This window comes from Suncus etruscus, chromosome 7 (genome assembly GCF_024139225.1).
Source record: "Suncus etruscus isolate mSunEtr1 chromosome 7, mSunEtr1.pri.cur, whole genome shotgun sequence".
In the NCBI taxonomy this organism is placed as follows: Eukaryota; Metazoa; Chordata; class Mammalia; order Eulipotyphla; family Soricidae; genus Suncus; species Suncus etruscus.
Genome location: NC_064854.1, coordinates 20,326,451 through 20,339,848, shown reverse-complemented (window position 1 = coordinate 20,339,848; position 13,398 = coordinate 20,326,451). Strand labels below are relative to the sequence as shown.

General features: G+C 49.5%; 1 protein-coding gene across 4 annotated transcripts in view; it reads right to left on the bottom strand.

Annotated features, from left to right (window-relative positions):
• Positions 1–10,613: 10,613 nt before the first annotated feature.
• The window catches only part of CAMK1D (calcium/calmodulin dependent protein kinase ID), a 144,028-nt gene continuing 141,243 nt past the window's right edge, over positions 10,614–13,398 (bottom strand). For all 4 annotated transcript variants that reach the window (XR_007497549.1, XR_007497548.1, XM_049777090.1 and 1 more), the window contains exon 11: positions 10,614–11,881. Coding sequence is in view for 2 of the 4 variants with exons in the window: in XM_049777089.1 (XP_049633046.1) it covers positions 11,781–11,881 (101 nt within the window). In the remaining 2 variants the exon portion in view is untranslated. The remainder of the gene's footprint in view (positions 11,882–13,398) is intronic.

Below are 13,398 nucleotides of genomic sequence, written 5' to 3'. Positions count from 1 at the left end.
TAATGCCTGCACTTGAACAAGACTCTGGCAAACCAACTTTAGGTGCACATTCCTGCTGCCCACAGACCCCCACAGGATGAGCCACCGAGGATATCCCTCATTGCAATGACAGCTGGTGCCCCATCTCAATGCCCTGGCCACTACAAAGCCAGGAGAACCTGGACTGCAAGGACCGAAAGGAAAACTCTCTTGAGTTTCCAGACTCTGACCCCATTTGCTGAGCCCATTCTTCCGCCTGGCATGCTTGTGGGTACCCAATATGGCGGCTTCCCCAAGATATGGTGCTTTGACCCTTATGCTTTGGCTAAAGTGGGTCCCCAGAAAGTGTAGCAGGTGTGGGCAGGATAGCTCAGCACAAATGCCTTATGTTTTGCATTTTCAATAAATATGAGTGGAATTTTGGCCAAACCAATGAAACCATGTGTATTTCTTGGGGGGAGCTAGGAAAGTGTTTTAAGGTTTCTAGTTTAAACAAAAAAGAAAAATTTGGTTTCTTTGGGGAATATGTCAGTTTTAGGGGGGCAGATGGGAGTGCAAGCTGCAGTGTCCTTCACTGTCCTGTTGAGATGGGTGTTCTCTGTCATGGATATCCCCTCTCCAATACTCTAGCAGAAAAACAGGGTCACCCCAGCCTGCACCACACCCTGCCAAGAGGCTTCACTATTCAGCATCTTCCAATATTGGCAGCAGTAGGGAAGTCCTGGCCCCTTTTCCTGTCGCTGTCACATGCCAATGTCACTGCTGACAGTAGAGGGAGAAAAAGCATTTTAGGCAGGACAACACAACACCAAGAATGACTCAGAGCCCGGCCCTGGGAGAGGTCACTGCAATATGGGCCACGGTTAGTCAAGGGGACGCCGGACATGATGTTCCTGGCCCACCTGTAAGTAAGATGCTCTGAGATACCCGATGGAAAGTTGGTGACCCAGGGGCCCCATGTCCTGGCCATCTCCTCAGACCTCCCTTTGTCTGCTGTGCTGACTTTAGTGGAGTCACACATTAATGGTACCCACCCAGTCCCCAGAGGACAGGGACCCTTCCCTCTGGAACTGGAAGTGGATTCAGGTTACAGTCCCTGTGGACCAGCTTGGTTCAAGGTCCCTCACACAAGTGATTTTAAAAAAATAAATAAAAATTGAATCAGGGCCAGAGCGATAGCACAGAAATAGGGCATTTGCCTTGCACGCAGCCGCCCAGGACAGACCTGGGTTCGATCCCCAGAGTCCCAGCCAGGGTCGCCCGAGCCAGGAGTAACTCCTGAGCGTCACTGGATGTGGCCCCAAAATCTCCCCCCCAAAAATTTGAATCACCATGAGATACACAGCTACAAAGTTTATATACAGTACACAATATCCAACATCCTTCACTGGGGCACATTTCCCACCACCAGTGTCCTGTTTCTCTCCCATCCTCCCCTCTGCTTGCCTCTAGAACAGACATTAGACATTTTTCTCCTCTCTCTCTCTTACAGACACACACACACACACACACACACACACACACACACACATCTCAAGAACAGCCAGTGCTGGTGCAAGTGCAGGGAGAAAGGGACTTTCATTCACTGCTGGTAGGAAGGTCGACAGGTCTAGCCTTTTGGGGAAACAATATGGATTTTCATCAAAAAACTAGAAATTAAACTCCAGTAGACACAGCAATACTACTCCTGAGAATATACCCCAGGGACCCAAAAACACAATGCAGAACATCTCTCTGCACTCCTATGTTCACTGCAGCATTATTCACAGTACCAGAATCTGGAAACAACCCAAGTGCCTAAGAAAAGAACAAATAAGTAGATAAAGAAACCATGATTTTTTTAAAGTCAAGCGTGAAGATGTATTTTTTGCTCCATGCAATTACCCTTATTAGGCAACATTACCTATTCTAGCCATCTAATCCAGGGGACCAAAGACTGACTTGACTTAATATCTCCATTTCAGAAACAAACAGGGGTCCCTCAAAATTCACCTAAAGTGACAGGACAGAAAGTGTCTCTGAACTGTGCCTATGGCTACTTCCTTCCCCCAGAGGTGTGGATAACCCATTTTTGGAAACCCTGAAGTCCCTTATCTGTTATCTAACCTGGCCCTAAACCTGTCCCCTAGTCAACCATCACCCATCTCTGCTTCCCCACGTAGGCCCCAAAACAGGCCAAGGGAATCTACACATACAAGTGGCCACTATCTTCCAAGAGCATCTTTTTTTCTTTTGGTTTTTGGGCCATACTCGGTGACGCTCAGGGGTTACTCCTGGCTAGGCACTCAGAAGTCCCTCCTGGCTTGGGGGACCATATGGGGATCGAACTGCAGTCCGTCCAAGGCTAGCGCAGGCAAGGCAGGCACCTTACCTCTAGCGCCACCGCCCGGCCCCTACCAAGAACATCTTTATCTGCAGTGTGTCGTGTTTTTTTTTTTTTTGCTGTGTGTGTTTGTGTGTTTGTGTGTGTGTGTGTGTGTGTGTGTGTGTGTGTGTGTGTAGACCCATGTTTCTCTGTCCCTCCCACCCCCAGCTGTTTCTTCACTGAGAGTTAATCATTCTCATCCCACTGGTTTGGAAGAGGAAGATCTGTCACACACCTCAGAGTTACCTAATCGAAGGCCAAGTGGAATGGTTTTTTTTTTTTTTTTCCTTCTACAGAACACAAGATTATACATATCAAGCATCCCTTGTTTTCTGGTGATTTTCAAAACCACCTGTCATGTAGGTTTGGGGTGAGGGGATAGGAAGCAGCAGTTTCTCTTTCTTGGAAGTATTAGCTACAAAGTTTGATTTCTTCCACCTTAGACACCTCCTGCAGAACACTTCATTCTGCAAACCATTTAGTGAGAGGATTTTCTTTTTCTCTCTTTTTTTTTTTTGTTTGTTTTAGGGTTTTTTTGTTTTTTTTTGGTTTTTTGGTTTTTTTTGTTTTTTTTTTTTGGTTTTTGGGCCACACCCGGCGGTGCTCAGGGGTTATTCCTGGCTGTCTGCTCAGAAATAGCTCCTGGCAGGCACTGGGGACCATATGGGACACCGGGATTCGAACCCACCACCTTTGGTCCTGGATCGGCTGCTTGCAGGGCAAACACCACTGTGCTATCTCTCCGGGCCCTAGGGTTTCTTTTTATTGTCTTTTTTTTTTTTTTTGGTTTTTGGGGCCACAGTTGTAGCACTCAGGGTTACTCCTGGCTCTATGGTCAGAAATTACTCCTGTCAGGCTCAGAGGACCATTTGGGATGCCAGGGATTGAACTTGGGTCAGCCACATGCAAGACAAACGCCCTACTGCTGTGCTATAGTTCTGATCCTATGGTCTCATTTCTAAACCTGCCTTGGTTGAAATGGGGCGGGGTTACCCAGATTTCCACATGCCAGAGAAGCTGAGATTCTAGTACCTTCTGAAAAAGCCACATGCAGCCCCCCTCCAAAACCCTGCACCTCACAGGGACCCCTCTAGCTTTGTTCCAGAAATCTCCCCTGTGTCAGTCTGGAATATAAACATGGCCTTTCCCCTGTGCAGAGACAGGTCCTGTTGAGAAATCTCAGGTTCCTGATTTCATATTCCTTTGAACAGGTTTGATTTCACTGTTAGTCTAGAACCAGGTTGTTCCTCATCTGCTGGCTTCAATAGCTCAGGAGAAAGACCCCCATCCCCCCTTTTCATTTCAGAAGCTAGGCAGGGAGCTGGAGAGCTTCCACCACCCATCTCGGGGCTGTGATCCTGCTAACAAGGGAATGCATGCCAGCCGGTGAGGTGATTCAGGCAGAACTCCTCGGGGCTTGAACATTGGCCATGTACAAGCCTTGAATAATTAGTCCTGTGTCATCCTAAATAATATCCTCTAATAAAAGGCCCAATGTTCACCAGAATCTGTGCATCTTGTATTATTGACAGTTTATACTTGTTGGGGACAAATCTGTTTTTTTTCCTGATCCCTCCTGGGCCTGGAAACCACCAAACTCTCTAAGCAAGAGTTGCTTACAAATTCCCTCAGGAAAAGAAACATGAGCTGTGCTCTCAGGATCTAGACAAACCTGTGTCTGGTGCCCCTGCTCCATGCGTCTGCCCCATCCCTCAGCAGCATCCTCCCTCCTCCCACACCTGCATGTAAACATAGGGTCCTACATACTCAACCCAGTGCTGCAGTGAGAAGCAAGAGAGCAGAGCAATGATTTTCAGCCCTTTGTACCTGTGGACATGGACTAGTGTGCAAGGTCCAGTGGTTGAAGAAGAGGCCCTAGAGTGTAAAATTAATCTCCATGGTTTGTGAGATCACCCACACACATGTACTCCTACTGTCAGGCGGATGGGTCTAAAAAAGCAGTGTAGTGGCAAAGAATTAATAAAACAAGCCAGTCGGGAAAGAATCATGGAGTCAATAACTTTTCAACTTGTGGTATTTTAGAGTACACCAGCCAAAAATTGATCTTCCTTCCTTCCTTCCTTCCTTCCTTCCTTCCTTCCTTCCTTCCTTCCTTCCTTCCTTCCTTCCTTCCTTCCTTCCTTCCTTCCTTCCTTCCTTCCTTCCTTCCTTCCTTCCGTCTTTGGGCCACACCCTGCATTGCTCAGGGGTTACTCCTGGCTGTCTGCTCAGAAACAGCTCCTGGCAGGCACGGGGGAACCATATGGGACACCGGGATTCGAACCAACCACCTTTGGTCCTGGATCGGCTGCTTGCAAGGCAAAAGCTGCTGTGCTATCTCTCCGGGCCCTGACCTTTCTTTATTAACCCAGTACAAAATTCACCAGGGCGAAGTGGGGGGAAAAGGTTGAGTGATCCAGGTGGGCTTTTTATATCAAAGGACTAGGTGAAAAGGAAAGAGGAAATTGGTGGACCGCCTCTGTTTTGAGTTAATGCTTGGTGTTATTTTACAATTCCATCCTTTGTATTCAAAACAAAACAAAACAAAAATGAGAAAACCACAAAAGTTTTATTCTACTGTGTTCCACCAGAGATGGTATTCCCAGATCAAAACTTACAAAACTGGTAGTTATTTTGCCTATGCACAGTAAAAATTGACTGTAAAAGCATTTAAGGCCAGATTGTGCATACATATTTTCAAAGCAATTAGCTTTTTTTCAACCTTTGTCTTATACACATCACAACATTTGTTCATAGAAGTCTCTTAATATAAATATTAGAACCGTTCTGAAGATACACTTAATTAGAAAATTCTTAAACATTCTTACACCGAACACTGTAATATAAGTCTAGAACATCTGAGTTCTTTTTTTTTTTAAATTAATTAATTTATGGGCCGGAGAGATAGCATGGAGGTAAGGCGTTTGCCTTTCATGCAGAAGGACCGTGGTTCAAATCCCGGCATCCCATATGGTCCCCTGTGCCTGCCAGGGGTGATTTCTGAGCATAGAACCAGGAGTAACCCCTCAGTGCTGCCAGGTGTGACCCAAAAATCAAAAAAAAATGTATTTATTTATTTTGGGGTCATACCCAGTGGCACTCCTGGCTCTACACTCAGAAATTGCTCCTAACAGGCTCAGGGGACCATATGGGTGCCGGGATTCGAACCACTGTCCTGCATGCACGGCAAATGCCCTGCCTCCATGCTATCTCTCTGGCCCCCATTATCTGAGTTCTTTTTCCATAGATTTCTCTAAACAAAACTACAAGAACATTTCTGCAGCTATATATAGTTTGAAAATAAGTTTACTAAAACATTCTTATAATGAGCACTGTAATAAGAATCTACAGTATCCAAGTTCCTTTTCTGTTGTCTTCTGTGGACAAAGACATTAGAACATTTTAGCAAACATAATTTTTAGAATAAGTTGCTAGATAGTATGCACAATCAAACATCAGAGCAATGGCAAACATACACTAGGATAGCTGAAAACTATTTAAAAAATCTAAAAACATTTTGTATTTCCCAGGAACTGTGCAAACTAGTATTAAACCATAAAGTTGAATACAAAATTTGTTTGTAGTGGGGTATAGAACAAAGTAGTAGCTATTAAGATCCATATCGATAGAACACACAGTCCAATCAGCAACATAGTGACCAATGCCAATAGAATCGATAGATTAACCTAGAAGAAAGTTACAGAAGGTTTTGAAAGCAGCTTCTCAGTTGTGTTTCGGCTGGACTTCTATTCTCCATCTTCTCCTGAGGCTGCTGAGGTCATCTGGGATAGAAAGGCCTTTGGTTACTGGGCCGGAATCTGAGTGGGGGAATTCACTCATCTCCCTGATGTTGGTTCTCTTCAAATAGGGCTTTCTCTTTGGCTTCTATCAGCGACCTCTGTAAGTTGCTGAAAGTTGAGGGGGAGCTGAGATCTTCGTACAAAGCCCCTTTGGTAGAAGAAAGGCCTTGGCCTCTGGGACACTGTCCAGAGTCATCAGCTCTCTTCCCTTCACTGCCTGCTTCAATCTCTCCTTAGTGGGCCTTTGCTGGATTCAGAACAGGGGCCCTGTATGCCAATTTTCCAGTAAAGGGCACCCCCAGGAGGCTGTCATGGTGATAATCCACCAGAGGGTCAAGGCACTCATTCACCATCATTGGGGGTCTTCTTGGGTCCCAAGTCACTGTTCGAGCACCAGTTGTAAAATAAATCCCCATGGTTTGTGAGATCACCCCCACATGCATATTTCTGCCCTCAGGTCTGAAGAAGCAGGGTAGTAGTGAAGAATTAATAAACCAAGCCAGTCAGGAAAGAATCATAAAATCAATGACTTTCTGCCTTGTGGCATTTGGAGCATGCCAAGCCAAAAATTGACATTTCTTTATTAACCCAGCACAAAATTCATGGGATGGAGTGAGTGATCCAAGTGAGCTTTTACATATCAAAGGGCTAGGTGAAAAGAGGAAATTGGGGGACTGCCTTTGTTTTGGGTTAATAGCTGGGTGTCAATCTTACACTAGAGCATCTGTGGAGACAGAACCCCCTACAGCAGAGGAACTATAAAGACTGTCAGGAGATGCCACCCCTTGGCTTTGATTGTTACCTCTGGCCTCCCAGTCATTTCAGTAGCAGTGGAGGTGCTGAGGGAGTCCACCCTGCCTGCAAGGGGTGCTGTGGAGCCCAGCGGCAAGGCCCTGCCTGTGCTAGAGGGCTGAAAGGAATGCAAAAAGGTTGGAACCAGGGCCGGAGAGATAGCATGGAAGTAAGGTGTTTGCCTTGCATGCAGAAGGACAGTGGTTAAAATCCCAGCATCCCATATGGTTCCCCGTGTATGCCGGGGGCGATTTCTGAGCTTGGAGCCAGGAGTAGCCCCTGAGGGCTGCCCGAGTGTGACCCAAAAAAACCAAACAAAAACAAAACAAAACAAAAGGTTAGAACCCAGGACTGCCAGCTCCTTCCGTGGACACAAGAAGGCGTTTAATACAAAGGTGCTGCGCTGCAATCTCTGGGCCTGCAGAGATTCATGTTAAACGTGGCTCGTCAGCACTGACTCCACAGGCCACTCTGTGGGACATGTGTGCTGGGCTGGGATTAGTGACACCTGCATTACCAGAGTCCACAGGGCACTGTCTACTGTTGGGAACCAGCTCTGGCTGTTTTTCTGCTGTGTGGGATCTCTTTAATGAATCCTGGCAGCTTTGCATGGTTGGAGGAGAGTCCCTTTTTGTTTATTGGGCCACACCCAGGGACCATAATGGTGCCTTACCCACTCCCTTATCTCTCCTGCTCCCCAAATCCTCATCCCTGGTTTTGTATAAATGATGACTGTGCCCCTACCCCCGCAGTCCCTTGACTTCCATTGGCCTACTAGACAGGAAGCTGGCCGAGAAGTTCATCTGCTAGGAAAGAGCTCAGTCTTGGGGGCCCACTGGGGGCTCCCTCAATTGTCTGGCCTGAACAGAGGATGGTGGGAGAGTCAGGCCCCCTTTCTGCAGCCATGTCCACTTCCTCGCCCCACATTTGCTTTCTGTTTTGGGGGACAGTCCAGCTGTAATATCCAAGTCAACAGACTGGGTAGCTGTGAACTGGAGGCCCCCCGTCTCCCCAAAAAGGGGTGCTTTGAAGACCGGATCCTCCTTTGAGGGCCAGAGGAAAGTTTGTAGAGGTGCAGGTGGAGCCATGGTTTTGTCAGGTTCCTGGAAACCAGCCTTGACCTTTTCTCCAGCAACCGGTCACCACATGCCCAACGAGATGGGCTTTTTCTTTTTATTCCCAGCCCTACTCAGCAGTGCTCGATGGTTATTCCTGGCTCTGCTCTTAGGAATTACTCCTGGTAGGCTCAGGGAACCATATGAGATGCTGGAAATCGAACCTGGGTCCACCACATGCAAGCAAACATCTTCCCCACTATGCTATCCTGGCCCCCAGGATGTGATTTCTGCAGCAAAAAGGAAACAGGGTGGGAACAGTGAGGACTCAGGTGTGATCCCCAAAGACGAGGTCTGTGCCTCTCTTCCACTCTCTGGGAGGGTAACAGGAGACACTGGGGAGCCTCCTGTATTTCTGGGAGCTCAATGCAAATTCTGCACATGCTAACTCCAGAGAGAACAGGACAGAGCAAGCTCGTCAGACCAGCTGCCTCTTGCTCTCCGCAGATCACAGAAGCCACGCACACCTGCAGGCGGTTAATCGTTTTTATTGGCGAAAAACAAGATCCATCTGTTATCACGGTGATAGAAATCGGGGGGTGTGTACATGATTGTCAAGGCAAAGAGTTGTTTGCTACATAGAAACAAAGCCACAGCGCACACCGGTGCGGGGGGAGTGGGGGACCCCCACAGGGTATTACATGCACGCAGGAAACCCACAGCTCCCTTCTTTTGGACGGGCACTTTTTTTGGATTTTGTATTATTTTTTTTTTTTTACAGAAAAATTGAACCAATCGATTGCAAGCCTGGTAAGAATAAACGGGGGACATTCTTGGGTTAGACCATGGAAGCTTCTGGAAGACATGCTCACAGTTGTGGGCGCTGCCAGAGGAAGGGTGTGACACCAAGGGCCGTGACTCAAGGCAATTTAGCCAAGGTTCCGAATGTGTTCTGGAAGGAGCAACCTCTGTCTTCCAGCTGCAGGTGGCTTTTTTGTCCACTCTGAGACACTGCAGCCATCTCTGGGGGACCAGATGTCACGTAGTCCAAGCTAGTGCCCCACCCACCCCAGGCCAGGGGTGCAGGGGGACAGACCCCTGGGCCTGTCCTCTCTGTGGCTAATGCCTACCAAACTCTTCTCGGTTCTATTTTAAAGCTGTCCCCAAGCCCAACTATCCCAGGCGACTCCCAGCTCTGAATTCTCATGCAGGAGAAGCCCCTGAGGAAAGTTACCCTTTGGGGATGATGCGGAAACAGTGATGGCATCTGGGTGAGGGTGGGGACACAGAATTGTCCCTTTCCTGTACAAGGAGTCAGCAAGAAGCCATTCCGGGGGGACTTTGTTGGCCAATCCAGACCCGGCAGCCGCATGCGGGGGAAAGTCGGGGGGCTGGTGTTTTTAGGGGAGCAGGAGGCCACTTGGCCTCAGTCAGCATGTGGGAGGGGCTGTCACAGTGGTGCGTGACCCCATCCCCATGTAGGGGGGTCCTGGGGCTGTGCAGGGTCTGGGCCACCCTTGCCCCATCTCTCTGTCAGGGAGGATGTCATGTCCTGTTACCCTCACACCCTGTCTTGGCTTCTTTAGATGAGGAGCCCCGCTTTTGGGACTTGGCGGTGCCCAGATCTGCTTTTGCGTTTCCACAAGTGTCTCAGGTTGAAAAATTCAAAGGAGGGGAACATTATTTTGGCCAAAAATTAAAAAAATTAAAAAAGCAAACATGAGAAGCCCAACCTAGGGCCAGGCACTCCCCCCCCCCCCCAAAAAAAAAGTGGTGGGTCACGAACAAATATGCACATTGTATTTTCTGAGACAAACTGAACAGTGTTTGGTCTGGAATGTGTTTGAGGGGTATGGGATAGGAGAGGGAGAGAGAGTGATAGAGAAAAGAGAGAGAAGGTAGAAGGTAGAAAATTGCTTGCAGAGGACATGCAAGGAGGTCAGGCCTCGCCCCCCCAGATCTGTGCTTCCCCAGGGGTACTGAAGGCCTCACTCTGACCCTACCAAATGAATGAGCAAGACAATTGGGCCTATCTAACCCGGCCCAGCTCCCACAGCATAGTAGACACAGCCCCCAACTCTGAGTAAGACTGTCATTCAAGTTCTCTTCAGGGGACACACTCGCCAGAACACCCAGACACCCACAGTAGAGCCTTGCCCCAGATATGCTGCCACATATCCCACTTTACGCTTCAACCAAGCCATGCCTGCCCAAGGCACCAGGGACCTCATGCCCTTCCACTGTAAGCCGTGAGTGTTGGCACTGGTGGCAAAGCCACATCCTAAAGCACCCTGGCCTGGTCCACAGCTGCCGCTCACAGGCCAGTGTCCCTCTGAGGTGGGCTAGGCGCCTGTTGCTGTCCCCCTCTCATCCAGGTTCTGAACAGCAGCTGCTTGACTGACATGGAGCAGCCCAGCAGCATCCTGCGCAGGGGAGACCAGCTGCTCGGTTAGCTGCTGACGTCAGCCAGGGCTGAGATGCTGTGTGTGGTCTCATGTGCCTGCCGTGTGGTCATGTATGAGCCCGGGCCTGGCTGCATGTGTGTCCAAGCCTGCATATGTTAATGTACTTGCATTCCAGTGTGCCTTCATGGCCATGGATGAATGCGCACACTTGTGCATCTATGTTCATGCATGCTCTGAAAGCCACAAGGTCAGGCATCATGCTGCATTAGCCATAGCATACTGGGCCTGCCCACCATGGGGGGGTCACAGGCCAGTGTCCCTGGCCCACAGCACCGCCATTCTGATGTGCAGTCCCTCCGTCCTGGTTGCACAGGCACTGGGTTTTGACATGCTTGCCCTGCCCTCTCCACGCCAGCCAGCTTGGGGCTCAGCCCTCCTGCCACCCCCAACAAAGGGGGACCACCCAGCCCCAGAGAAGAGAGAAAGAGACAGAATGAGAGAACGAGAGAGCATGCCAGGAAGAACCTGGCCAGTATTGACAGAAGCAACAGGCAGCCAGTGGAGTCATTTACAGTAGAAGGTTACAAACAGACGTGTTAGAAAACGGGGTGAATTCACAGAGGGCACCGGGGTACAAGGCCTTCCTGGCCACCCGGTCACCCATCACGTCTTTCCTAAGTGTGTGTGTGGGGTATCTCCTTCAACTTCTCAAATGTTGCCTTCATCTCCAGGAGCTGCTGCTGACATTCTGACCACATATGGCAAGAAGGTGCAGAGGGGGGGGGGACTTCTTGGGGTCCTCTTGGCCTCTCGCAGAGCAGTACGGATTCTGGGTGCTGGCCATGTGTGAGAGGGAAGAGGAACAGAGCAGCCTTGGCAGCAGAGATGGGCAACCAGTCCCAGAATGAGCAATGAGGTGACAGAGACCCCTCCCCCAAAGAATCAACACTAAAATGATCCCCCTTTGGAGGGAAGAAATAAAAAAAAAAATGGTCCAAGCTTTCCCTGAAGCCCAGGAGAGGTGAGTGGGACAGGACAGAGTCACAGAGGAATTGGGGAGCGCGCGGCACTCACTCCAGAAACGATCCAGTTGAAACCGTGGTTGACATTAGGAAAAAAAGAACAAGAATGACTCGGATGGTGACCTCGACCGAGGGGAGGGGAAGGCCAGAACTGGGGGGGGGGGGTGCAGAGGGGCCGACCATCCCATCAGAGCCTGCGTGGGTCCGAGGGGCAGCACCGGATCCTGACTCGGCCCCCCTGAGGCAGGTTCAGTGTGTGAGAAACAACACTGGAGAGTCGCAGTATAAAATATGGCCATAAAAAAACGTCTCCCAGCCCTGGGTGGGCGCCATGCAGGTGGGGGGCTGCACTCCTGAGCCCGTCACTTGCTCCCCGAGTGCGCAGTGGTCACAGTGGTGGGCCGGGGTCTTCGATCTGTCGTGGAGGAGGAGATGAGACTACACAGCGTGGATGGGGCCAGGCCTGGGGGGAGAGAGGATGTGGATATTAGGAAGGAAGTCACCAGGTGACACCTGATACTGGCTTCCATGCAGGCATTCCAGGCTCTGGCTCACTGCAGTGATGGCTTGAGAGCTGCTTGCTGGAGGGACCTTTAGGTGTTCCTAACACTGAGACGCTATGGGTGCTGCTCCTGGCCCTGTGCTAGGTGCCGCTGCAAGAGGCCACTGGGGTTCTAAGCATGGATAGTGGAGCATGCCCCCTTGTGTGGTGTTTGTGCTTTTTCCTTCCTTTAAAATTTTTAGTTTTGATTTTGAACACACCCAGCAGTGCTCAGTGGTTACTCCTGGCTCTGTGCTCAGGAATCATTTCTGGCAGTGCTTGGGGATTATCATGGCATCATCGTGGGATGCCAGGGATCAAAGCTGGGTGGGCTGCGTGCAAGGCAAGCACCCTCCCCATTGTGCTATTGCTCAGGCCCTCCTGTTAATTGTGTGTGTGTGTGTGTGTGTGTGTGTGTGTGTGTGTGTGTGTGTGTGTGTGCTCTCACACGCAGGCAAGGGCTTTCCCGCAGTAATCTGCCTGGCCAATGGCCTGGACTCTGGGCTACGGGGCTTCTGTTGAGACCCACTGATATGGAGAGACCTTCTCTACCCCTGCATGGTCTCTGTCCCTGCAGGAGAATCCCAGCACTCTGGAGGGTGGGTGCTTATAGCATCAGGCCTTAGTGAACCCTCTGCTCTGAGTCCCCCCGTGCTGCTGACCTAAGGAACCCCTCACTTGAATTTCCCTAACAGAATTGCAGGTAGGGCTCAGTCCAGAGCCCACCACTTGCTGCTCCCTGAGTGTGCAGTGGTGGTGGACCAGGGTCTCCAGGAGAGAGAGAGTGAGAGTGAGAGTGAGAGAGAGAGAGAGAGAGAGGAGAAGGAGGAGGAGGAGAAGGAGGAGAAGAGAAGAGAAGAGAGAGGAGAAAGAGAAAGAGAAAGGAGAGAGAGAGAGAAAGAGAAAGAAGAAGAGAAAAGAAAATAAAAGAAAAAAGAAAAAAAAGAAAAGAATAGAATGAGGGTCCAGAGCAGAGGGGAACCAAGAGCTCAGGGAGCTACTGGGGAAAACTGACAATATTTTACTGCACAATCGTCCCACTCTGAGTTTAACTAAGACCAGCATAAGTCAAATACTAAAATCTTCACAAAATAACTGCACCCATTTAATTTTTTTCCTGCCCAAAATAAAATACTGGCATAAAGTCTATGATGATCCTGCTGTGAAATGCGGCCAGGGCAGGGCCACATTCCCGAATGAGTCAGAAGGAACCATTCGGGATTCTGGAATCTTCTCTGAAGGAGGTGAATGTTTCAGGGAGAGGCGAGCAGGTGGGGAAGAGAAGGGGCAGCTGGGCATGAGTGTCCTGAAGCCGGAAGGGCTGGGCTGGAGGGCAGAGAGATGGGGGGCACAGGAAACAGAAGGAGGCCCCATGATTGCAAAACACTCCCTTAAAACATGTCGAAATCCATCCATCCTTCCTTCCTTCCTTCCTTCCT